At 38.9% G+C, this 12,467-nt stretch overlaps 1 protein-coding gene across 1 annotated transcript in view; it reads right to left on the reverse strand.

Annotated features, from left to right (window-relative positions):
- The window catches only part of LOC103804716 (mitogen-activated protein kinase kinase kinase 5-like), a gene marked incomplete at both ends in the record, with an annotated part of 28,423 nt that extends 17,095 nt beyond the window's left edge, over nt 1-11,328 (reverse strand). Inside the window, one exon of the mRNA XM_009077329.1 lies at nt 11,189-11,328. Coding sequence (XP_009075577.1) covers nt 11,189-11,328 — 140 coding nt within the window. The remainder of the gene's footprint in view (nt 1-11,188) is intronic.
- Nucleotides 11,329-12,467: the final 1,139 nt, after the last annotated feature.

The following is a 12,467-nucleotide window of genomic DNA, read 5'->3' on the forward strand; positions in this document are numbered from 1 at the left end:
GAAACAAGGGGCAATATTTAGGGCAGATATGGCGCGACAAGCCGAAGTATGAAACAACTGCATATACCACCTGCAGAATTTCACCTGTTAAAGACAAAGGGAGACCTGCTGCTTACTTCAGCAAGACCAAGATTTTACCTATGAAGTCTAGAATTACATAAATTCAGTTTTCACCTCGAATATGATATACACCTGAAATGTATGCTTTCAGTGTTCTGAACTGCTTCCTGTAAAATCAGTCTTTTTGGAAGTATCATGTTGGCCCTAGAATAATAATTGGCTCAATAGTGAAACAATTCTGAGAGCACACCCCAGTCATCCCGAAGAGGCATGTGGACTCAAGTGAAGCTGCTATACACTCTTTACGAAATGACAGATGTTCAGAAGAGAGCAAGCTATTTAGCACAGTTAGGCTCACAGAGGTTGAAAAAAATAAAACAAGCTAGTTTCCTCACAATAGAAAACATGTAGACAAAACTAATCCTCATATGAACTTCAAAATTACTTAAATAGTTTAGCATAACAAAACCAAATTAAATTCCCTGCTACGTAGAAAATCTTTCTGGCCACTGGGACTTAAACCCATTCATATTTCAGAATAATCACTTATAGAACATCTTAGCATTGCTAAACTGTATTGATTTCTATATATCAGTGTATGACAGATACTTTGCATTAAAAAAATCATTTATGTTTATCTTTCAAGAAAGAGGAAGGCAAGATGTCTGGCGCCTCTGGTATATGTGTGTGTACAAATTTATGCACAGAGAAAGTTGCTGGACATTTGTGGTTCTGAAGGGTCTTAACTATGAGACAGAATACCATCAAAATAAGGAGCTGTTCCTCCATTTGGCTCTTGAAGCCTGGACTCCACTACTAAAGTGGCCAGCAGCACAACAACCAAAGCAATTCTTGAGACCCAAAATTTTGGTACCCCTAAATTACTTCCAAGGCTAATTATTTTCTGGTCAGCTGCTGCTGCTCTTCCAGAAGTCAATACAGCAATGTGGACGTTACTTCAGAGACTCCCTTGCCTAGCTGAGCTCCATATTGAGAAGGCAGTGACACAACAGTTTTCAAATGAACAGTGCCAGCTGTGTGCCTAAAATATGCATTTTAACATGTATTATTATTTTTTAAAACAGCTCTGAAAAAAGATGTTTCCATCTTTTTGAATCTATAGAACCCAACATTTACTGTGGTATAATGGTCAGGCCACCTACAGAGACAGTACTGGAGTCTTCATATTTAATCCTGCAAGCAGGAAAACTACTCTTCTTGCAGAGACCAAGTGCCTGAATCCATTACTAAGCATGAGCTCTTAAAAAGTGATCCTGAGTATACCTTCTGTAGGAAGGAGGTATCTATTTCAGTGGAACAAGAGAGCCAGCAAAAGTTAGTTTATATGCACTTTTCCTATTACCCAAGGGGGAGAAAAAAAAAAGCTGGTTATATTATAGAGCCGAGTACAGAAGACATGCAGAACCAGCAGTCCTTGGAAACAGTGGACAACTAAGAACTTAAGAGTAAAAGACAGGAGAGGCCACTATGTGGGAAGAAAACGGAAGAAAATAAATCACTTTACAGTTGTGCAGAGGGCCCCCAAGGTTCTCAAGATGTTGTCTCAAGGTAGAATCACACCTTGATATTCAGTGGCAAGTAGTGTGGGAACACAGTGGCCTTTCCCTCAGCCAAGGCATTAATTTGGTTCTAAAGTTAACCTAGAAAGTAACCTTTGTGGGAGCACTGTATCTCTGAAACCTCTCAAATTTGTCTGAAATCCATCTGACAGACAAACAGGCAAGTACGAAACAAAGGGTGAAAAAACAGTATAAGCTCTTAAGTTTCATTTCCTTAGGAAATACACTTAAAAAAACAGAAAAAGTCCACATGCAATAAAACTAAGAAACACAAGAAATACCAACCTCAATTTCACTTCCCCAGCTAAAGAGTACATTAGATATTTAACAGCTGATCCTGACAAAGTCAGACATGCAGTAGCTCTGGTGTCAAAAGAAGAAAATAAAGAATCAAGAGTTTTATATATTATTTACTAAAGGTGGTGGTGGAAGAAAGAGAACAGTGATGGCAAGACTGCTCTTTTGTAACAAAGTTCATGGTCTCCTGCAGTGGAGAAATGTATTTTCTCATCTTCACAAATTCTAACTACAAAGAGCCCAACTCCAACCACATTTGGGCAACGATTGGGATGGGAAGCCAAGAGGACCAAGCCGTGGGGGCAGCAACTGAGGAGCTACTCCAAATGTCAGACAGCTCTAAACCTTTCTCCACAAAGCAGGCTGAGTGACTTGCTTCTTTCCTCATTCCCAGGCTATGCAACCTGTCTGTCTCAGACATTTTTACTTCCTTCCTCCTTTTCCTTTGTCAAAACATAAGCTACACCAACTTAAGTCAGAAGGATCAGGTGGTCTTTCTGACACACTTCCCATCTGCTCACACACTGCTTTACATTTTGACTTAGTGCACATTACTCCACTTGGAAGTTTAAATATATTCCACTTATTCTATTAAAATCTGCCTTGTAACACTTCAGCCCAACTCTGATTTCACAAACTCTGGTATTCTTTCCTAACCCTAACTAACATCACTCTATATTCTAAGCCTCTGGAGCACCCAAGACAAAATTGTTGTTTTCCTTTGATCCATTCATGTGACTCACCATACCAGGTATAATGAAAGCAATAGAATCATTCAAGAAAAAATGGGCATTTTTTGAAGGAGTAGCACCCTGAATCCAATTGTAATATTCTCAGTTACATCAACACCCTTTAAAACCATAAGTAGCATATATAGGGGCTTCAAAAGTGGGTAGGAATAGGACTCCCCCAATCAAGACTAGATGCTACAATTTTAATTTTCCAACTCTCTTTCTTTATAAATACATTGTTATTTAAGGTTCGAAAGCTCAAATTACACTAATGAAAGTTAAAAAAAGGGGATTGCAGGGCACCTGACTTCTAAGTTGAAAGGCCTCACTGAAAACATCAGGGGCTGGGATAGGCCATGGGTGTGCATACATAGTTACTATGGTTCGATCTGATGCATGAGAACTCAGGATATTAGATAGATAATCTTGGCCTGAGCTCTCAGATCAGCTGAACTACTTATATCTAGATGATACAAACATACCTATCTTTGAAGGCTTTGGGCCAGCACACTCGGTACCTGGCAACATCAGGTCACTTTCTGAAATAGCCCATTTCATCAAATCAGACTGATCAGAATGCAGAAGAGCTGGCTGGAGCCAGCAACACACACAAACAAACACTTACAGCTAAGTGACAAAACCTGTAATTAACTTTTGTGAATGTTTTAATTGTTTTATATTTTTCTCATGTCCCTTCCTCAATTACTATGCAAAATCAAACAATTACAAACTATGAGCAATTTCAGTTAAATGCAGATGTAAGATCATCTTGATGATCTACAGTTAAAGAATTTAAGACAATGCTGCTTCTAGCTAGACCTACTGGTCACTGGAACCTTAAGCACCTCCTTCTTGTTCAATATCCTTTTTCAGGACCTGAAAGAAATTAATACAGCACCTATTTGTATTTAAGGGATAATAAAAATGAATAGCATATAGTTTTATTTTAATGATCACAATAAGAATATAAACAAGTGCTTCTTTCAATATCCCCCTCTACTACAGAGCTGTTACCTGTAAAGGGAGAAGCTTTTGGGACTTGAAATTGGAGACCATGTCTTCTTAGAAAGAACACCGTGCAATAACATAAACAGTATTCTCTCCCCAACAAATTCATCTGACATAATACTAAAGAGTCTTCTCTGAAAGTTGCACAGATTAAGAAGACATGCTGCTAGACAAACAGGCATTTGAGTCCTGCACAGTTAATTCTAATAACTTGAATTTTACTTCAAAAGGAAAATGTGCTAAATCCCAGGGAGTCAATGGTGTGCAGGCCTCTCATTCCCTAAGGCTTTACTAACACTGCTCTGTTGGAATCATTTAACAGTCAAATATCCACAAACAGAAGAAAACTGCCTTCAAGGACAAAAAGTGACAAAGGAAACAAAACAAAACAAAGATACTTTACTTGTGGATGGGAAAATCTAGCAGAATCTAATCTACTTGCCAAAGCTTCAGGTCAGTATCTAATATAACTTTTTTTTAACATTTTAAATAAATAGAATCAGCTGAAGCAATACAAACAGCCAGTATCTCTCACAGTTCTTCCTGCTCACTCTCTCCTCTAATTAAGAGAGCTTTTTTCTATTTCTCCCACTAGTCCTTTCGAGAAATAGCTTTTATCTCACTTCTTCTGATGAAATTTTTAAGGTAATTCTCTGACTGCACATGGTGTTACATGTAGCAGATGGCAAAATCCTAAACTAAGTTATTAAATCTATTCCCTCCACCCCCAAACACACAGTAAATCAACATGTGCTGATGTTTTAATGAATACAGACTCAGTTTGGGTTTACTTCAAATCCCACTCACATGAGTGACAGCCTTACTAGTGATTTGGAAAGGAACTTAAGCCTCAGGCCTCAAATGAACTGAAGCATAGAAACTGGATCTACTTCCCCTATTCTTTGAGAATACATTATTTCTTTATATACCCAGCAATAGCATTCTATTGCAGCCATGCTACATTCTAAATGCTTGCTAAAAATCAGCTTACACCCTAAATGGTCATTTCATCGTATTCACATAAAAAAAAAATCCTAACTTTTTCCAAGGAAAGTATGTGCCAAATATATTAGTCAAGAATAAAAAGAACAAGGAAGAGATAGTGATGTTTCACAGATAACAACATATACCACAATAATTTTCAATTAAATATTTACTGAGGGTTGCTATACAGCATTTTCAAATACTTGGATTCCAAAAATCAAATTGCCCCAAATCACTAGTTGGCTGGATGAAGAGTATTAAAAATATTTCCTATTTCCATGGTGAAAGAGACCAACAGCTAAACATACCCTTTGTTTAGTCTTGTAGCATACCTTATGCTACAGTCTTCTAGCAATACCTATATGGAGACTCCAAGCTTGCAGATGCCTCTGGAATGCCTCATTCAGGGTCACAGAATCACAGAATGGGTAATCTTGGAAGGAACCTTAAAGATCATCTTGTTCCAACCCCTGTGACATGGGCAGGGACATTTTCCACTAGAACAGGTTGCCCAAAGCCCCATCCAGCCTGGCCTTGAACACTTCCAGGATGGGGCATCCACAGCTTCTCTGGGTAATCTGTTCCAGTGCCTCGTCACCCTCACAGCAAACACTTTCCTCCTAGCACCTGATCTGAACCTAGCCTTTTTCAGTTTGAAGCCATTGCCCTTTGTCCTATCATTCTGATCCCCACCAAGTGTAAGAAAAGGAAAACACTACTAAGGATTCCCAGCCATACAACATTAAACCTGTTACTTAATCACTATCATCTGTGAGTCAGCTGCCCAGCAGAATGATTCCCATTGCCTCCAATGGTCCTTCTGACCAGGCCAGCAGCATTACTGTGGTCTCAACCCCAGGCAGATCACAAGGCTACCCCTCACTCCCACCTGGTGCAAGCAAGCAGCCTGAACGGAAAGGTGAGCACTGTGTTGAGGTGTCACTTACTGCGATTGGTGGTAAACCAAACCGAGAGCACAAGCACATTAAACTTCCTCAGATTCAGCCAGAAGTCAAATTTCTAAAACATTGAATAAACAGACATTTGGAACCTGACCTGCAACTTTTCTTCAAAGGTGGTGAGATTCAAACCGTGGAGAATTAGGATGAAATAAAAACTGATTAGCTAAAACAAGCAAATACAGTCATGAACTGTAACATTTACACTAACATCTTGTGACTGAAACTCTTTACTAGTAATTTCTAGAATGCCTCTGCTGCTTGATTGACCTCAAAAATCAGATAACAGCAAAAACTAAACTTAAGCTTTCAACTAGCGAAGTAACTACCTCCTGTCTAGGTATCACTCCCTGTAAAAACATATGGTTTTGGTATTACTGTAACATTTGGAAAAGGTCCAACTAAATAGCTATAAAACCACATATAACAGGAAACGAGCCCATGTTATCTTGTACTGCTCTGCCCAGACAGGCTCCAGGCAGCTTATCCTAGCTATGCAACATTCTATTGACTATTATTAGGAAGCACAAAAATCCAGTCAGAACAAAGAACAAAACAGTTGGTAATAGATTTTTTTTAATCCTCACTAATTTTAGGGATACAAGGTTCAGGAAAAGCAAACATAAGGCATTTCAGTTACAAAGATATATATAGGTACACACACACAAACTTGTTTTGAAGCCTTTTTAAACCCCTGGTGCCAGGGATACCATGATCCTGCTATGGCTGATGTTTGTGTGCTATTAAAAAACATGTTGTAGAACAACAGGACTGAACTTCATGTTTATCCATATGTGAATTTAATTTTTTCATATTTGCAACCTCAAATAATCACTCATATGACTATTTTTGGTAAGGGTGGGCATCACAGTCACAGCTTCTTCAGAACAGAACCTTTGTCATACCCACTTATGCAAGAGTCCTACAATTTATGAAGAAATAGGATTTTCAGGACTATATTCAACAGTTAGGCCTACACCAACATTGTGAAAAGTCTACTTCCAGGTAATTTGGCTGACATTGTGCCAAAAAATGAGGAAAAAAAGAGACAAAAAAATCAGTTGCAGAGCTGCTAAACCCGTTCCACTGACTTCCCTGTTCTAATCCCAGGGAAAATACTTCCTCCCAGAAAAGATGTTATGTGGGTGTGCTTGAAAACATCTGAGACTCTCAAGGAACACATTCTTTTTCTGGCATACACTGAAACATTTCTAAAAGTGACAAATGACAGTTTCACAGCCACCTATCCAAATTTAAATGGAAAACAGAACAATCCTTTCTCAAACAGACATAGGCCAAGTTGTCCTAACTCTCCTTGAGCTTCAGGGCCTGTCATTTAAAAACAGGACAAGAAAACATCATCTCCCCTTTATTCTACTGTACCAGTCATCTCCTGCTGGTTTCCTGCTAATAGAGCTCTTCCCCCTACCCTTCCAGGGACATTACATTAGTCACACATCATTTTCCCTAGATCCTGGGCCACCAGAACAAAAACACAGAATGTAATACATTCATTTACAAGAAAGGCCTTACTGTTCTCTTTCATTTTGTGTAAAGGCCCTAACTGATCATTTCCCCCGCTTTCAGCAGAGAAAGGCGAGAGATTTTTAGTCTAGCACATCTTTCACAGCATTCTGTGAGTCTCTGGAAAACACTTTTTGGTTAAGAGCTAAACAGAAATTCTATATAGAATCCCCTTTCCTGTTTGGTTTTTTGTTTTGTTTTGTTTTTATAAATCTAAAAAATAATCGGAAACGCAAAATAAAGCATTAGACCAAAGCTTGCACTGGTTTTGAAGGCATCTTTAGAAACTCTAGCAGATATAGTAGAAGACTGCACCTTTTCCAAATAATCATATTTGATAGTAGCAGAAGCCAATACTTCATCCATGAATTTCACGGTTAAATAAAACAGCAAACCCAGAAATACTGCAGTTTTTAAGGCACTGTGGGAAATAAAACCCAGCTGATTTCCATAATTAAACTCTTAATATGCCCCATAGAAAAGTTTATTCAAACATATGGAATTGCACAGCATACACATAGCACCTCAGGATATCTGCACACCACTGACTAACCTCTATAAAATTATGTCTTAGCAAATACAGCTACCAGTAAAATCACGAAGCAAAGCCAAGAACAACTCAACATGCCAGATATATATTCTGACATGACTGGCCCTGCTGCTCCAGAACAAACCACATTAAGAAAGCTGTGTTCTCACAGTCACAGGTCTGCCTCCCTTGAACCTGGCAGTGAAAAGGGATTTGCAAGGCTAACCTCAGAAACCAGAGGGATACTAAGGTGCAGAAACCTACAGTTTAATGACTGGCAGTCACAGACAGACCACTAGGATCTGCACTATACTTGGACTAACAGGCTCCAGGACTCAACTTCTAGAAATAAATACACACACTCTCTCTTTATAAATATATACATATATATTTTTCATAGCTGTAGCCACAGGTTTCTAAAATAAGCATTGGTTTCAAAAAAACTGTCCTTTTCAATAGAGTATTTTTTAAAAACACTGAAGAACACTGTACAGAAAAAGGCAACAGGAAAAAAAAGAAAAATGACAAATGTAAATGGTGTGTGAAAAAAAATATGACAGACAAGTAAAGGCAGCAAGGAAAATACCACTGATAGATAGAGGCAAGGTAAGAAGTGAGCCTGGTACCTAGCAACAAAGTGATATACTCAGATTTGCTGCTAAGATTTCAAAAATTCGGCATCTAACTCTGTAAAATACAGTAGAAGAGTGTGAAATGATTCAAGTGGAAAATAGAATATAAACAACATTCAATGAAACAGAAGTTTGGAAGGCCTAGAATTCAACTGAAATCCATAAAACATACTTACATTATTCTTCTGGCAAATAATTTCCTGGAATAAAAAAGAAAAGAAAAGAATGTTGATAGCACTAAACCACTACTAGGAAAGATATTAACTCCACAGACACGTGACAGGAAAAGGCTGGTTGGTGGATATTTTCTATGCCTATCAAATCAATATAAATGAAGCATTGTCTCAGGAGAGACAAAATTACTATAGAACTAAGTAGACACATACATCTTATACATACGTAAGAGCATACATACTGTGTGTGCTTGTGTATATACACATACATGCATATCCCTCCCTTAATAAATTTTCCTAGAGGGATGCTGCCCAAAAGTTGACTATTAATAAAGAACTATTCATATTTGAGAAGTCAAATATAGTAAGTAACATTTTGCTACCAGCAGAAGAAATTGAATAGTAAGAGCAGTATTTCTATGAGGTTTTTAAAATACTCCAAAACTGCTTGAAATTCACTTGACTCTAATAAGTCTGATGCAAAGAGAATCTTCACATTTTAAATGTAAAGCTTCAGAGAACTAGAAGCACACAGAGATGGAAGGGGCTGATTCCTGCACACTAATCTGAATGGTACGGCACAAGTGAAAACCACTTCTGAACAGTGACCTTGATTCCAGCAAGATTTGTCAGCAAATTCTGATCTCAGCAATCGATAACCCTAACAGATTTACCAGACAGCTATGCTATACCTCTGCCACTGGCACTGCTGAGCAGCTTCACCTACATCACAGCCTTAAAACCAAATGCAGCATCAAACCAAGGTGCCTTATACTTTCCATGTTGCTTAAGTCAGGCTTTCATATAAAACTGCTCTTCTCCCTGTTAAGAGGGCATGTTTCACATCTGACTGTTGCTAGCTTCCGAACTGTAGGTCATAAATGGCTAGTCAAATCCCCCAGCACAGGCAGGGACGTCTTTCACTAAATCAGGTTGATCAAGGCCCTGTCCAGGCCTGAATGTTTATGTAGAGGAACATTCCACCAGCAGCAGTTTACCTGCATTGCTTTGTGTCCTGGTTAAATCATGTGCCGCAGTTCTGGATTTCCTTCATTTTCAGTTTTTGAATTCACCCCTTCCATGCAAGATTAAACCTACACATGCTCTCCTCCATTGCTTCTACTCTTATCTGCTGGCTGTAATAAATACTGCAACGAACACGGTCTCAGAAGATGCCCAGGCATGCCCATCACAACTTTTTTTCAGGCAGTTACTAAATCATTTGGGAAGAGACATGCTCTTTGACAACTTCCCTGCAGACTATCAAAAGCAGAAACATGGGGCCAGTTCAAAGCTCAAGGAAACTGAATGCCATTTTTCAGTGGGCAAAGTACTGGTGGCAACTGTGACATCCAAGTCTCCCTGCACAGAGCTGGGCTTCCACTGACCTCAGTGAGAATCCAGCATGTGACCCATTTGCAAAGTCCAGCAGAAGTCCTTCCAATTGCTCAAGAGGGCCTGGGGCCTCACCCCAAGTGATTTTCAGTGGGAGCTGGGTATTTGGCTCTTTGTCCAGTACAATGAAATTCTGCTCTGCTTATACAGTAGATCATTGTACATCCATAATTGAATTCAATTCCCAGACATGTCTTTTATCATTAGCAGTTTTATTTTTAGGGCTTTTATCTGCATACTCTTTGTGTTGCAAAAAGAAAGGAAATAATTGGATTGCAAGCAGTCCAGCTGGCTGAGAATATTTGGAGGGAAGAGAAAGGAGAAAAAAACTGAGTTACTGAGTATGTCCCTCCCAATAAGGGCCAAGCTGCAAATAATGGGACAGAATCAAAACCAAATAGCTTGCATTAGCCAGAAGCAGTGGAGGCAAACCCTTCATGAGAGGCGGTGGTGCCCAGACTGCAGTCTGACTCACCAAGCTGCTTACTTTAAATGGCTCTTTTCAGCAATGCCTAGAACGGAAGTGCAATAGCATAAAACACCTCCTGAGCAAAGCCAATGAATCTGGGGGAGGTGAAGTCATTGAAAAGACTGCCACCCAAGTTGTCTCTCCCATCACGGAAGTAATTAAACCTTTAGGAGTGTTGCAGGAGGAAGCAAGTACCAACTCCCTGACTGACACAATTCCCAGACCTATAGATTATCTTCCAACACCCTCTTGCCTTAAACCAATGTACTGTACTGTGAACTGAGACACGAGTTTTGTTTTTACTAACTCCACTACACTGGTGGTAATCTCCAGCACAGCTATCCTGCAGGTACCTGATGTAAACAGCTGTAACTCAGCAAGACATACCACAGGCCATCTGGGGCCCCATACGGTTTGGCAGAAAACTGCTACTTTAGACAGGAGCTAAAGCTTAAGGATTATTTTGCTGCCTACACACTATCATTCTCACACAATTGTTATTACTGTAACAGTTTACCCCAAACACCAGTAACTCCCTTGAATGACAAAGCCATGTATTTAATTTCTCATCTCAAACTTGACAAAATTCTGTTTCTGTAAACAGCCATTTAACACCTCAGTATTTAACTGACTGTGCTAAAGCCACCTAAATCTTTCTCTTTGGAAAACCAAACCGAGTTTTACAGCATTTCACTGTGGACATCTTTGCCAGACCTCAGGATACTTTTGCTATTCTTTTGTGAACCACAAGTGACATCTGCATTTCTTACAGAAACAGAGAACCTATTTCAAGAGTTAGACCAGCTGTGACTTGCCCCTCAGCCCCCATTTTTCCATTGAGAGCTACCTTCAGTGACTGCAGAGACTCTGCATTTGTGTCACAGTAGAGAATGATGTTGTTAGCCATGCTGAAGCTCTCCCTGACTCCCAGGTGGTAGAACAGGGAAGGCTGACGGAAGGCATCACTCATCTCTACAACAGCAATATCTGCAGAAAGAAATGAAAAAATTATTGTCAGTGTCACACATTTCTGACAGTCAAATACTTCTAGGCCACATCTCTTCACACAATTTGCATTGATAAGAAGACTTGATTTGAAGTAGGAAATAACAGATCTAGAGGGATTTCCCCATTTTAGTGCTTATGCCCGAATTTTGAATATAGGCAGCAGGATGTGGCTTAGTTTTTCTCTGTTTCATTATTCCTCCTCCTTTTTTTTTTTTTTTTTTTACTTTAAATGAGACCTTTAAAAGCAGAAAACCACTAAATCAAGAAAAGGCAAAAAGTTCATTTGGTGTCTTGAAAAATAAAATCCATTTGGCAAATCTATACATGATGACTGATGACATGGGGAAAAACATAAAATTACATTTGATGTGTTTTTTCACCCTCTGTGCTAGTTGCAATAAAGAATTCATGTAATCTATGTACATTGCTGCAGAAGTGCTGTATAGATTCTGTACTAGAACTTGAAAGAAAATAAATTGAAAGAAAAGTAAAGTTCCAATATAAATAACCATTCAGATCTATTTTGCTTCATAGAGAAAAATGAGAGAGAGAATAAGAAAAGGACAAGGTACAGCAGAAAAGAAAGACAGAGTGAATATGCAAAGCCATAGAATCCTCCCATATAAGTGAGAACTTTACTGTGCATAGAATTCTGTTCATAATAAATTTTACCTGTATGAATAAACTTAAGCACATGCAAAAATGCCTACAGCACAAGGAATGTAGTCTACAATTTCTCTTAAACCACGTGTTCTGCTTGCCCAGACTCACATCAATGTGGGAGTGTAACAAGAGGCAATTAACTACTTCCCCTGACTCTTTGTAAGGACTTCTGTTGGAACCAGCAGCATATTTCCACTGCAAAAGTCTTGTAGAATCAAGAGAGCAAAACTACCTCTTCGCATAAATACCTTTCTGTCTTTTCACCCAATTCATTTTTTTTCTTATCTTTCAGGGAAAAAAAACCAACCAAAACCCAACATCAAACCCAAACCAGAGAAATACATTTCTGTTAAGAGTAGAACAAAAAAAGCAGCTTGGTTTCCAGCATCTGTCTGTGGGAGAATTTCTGATTGCTAACGGACATGTGAGCAATCCAGCCTTGCTAGCAGGGCCTG

The sequence above is a fragment of the Acanthisitta chloris genome, unplaced genomic scaffold, assembly GCF_000695815.1.
Source record: "Acanthisitta chloris isolate BGI_N310 unplaced genomic scaffold, ASM69581v1 scaffold3216, whole genome shotgun sequence".
Classification (NCBI taxonomy): Eukaryota; Metazoa; Chordata; class Aves; order Passeriformes; family Acanthisittidae; genus Acanthisitta; species Acanthisitta chloris.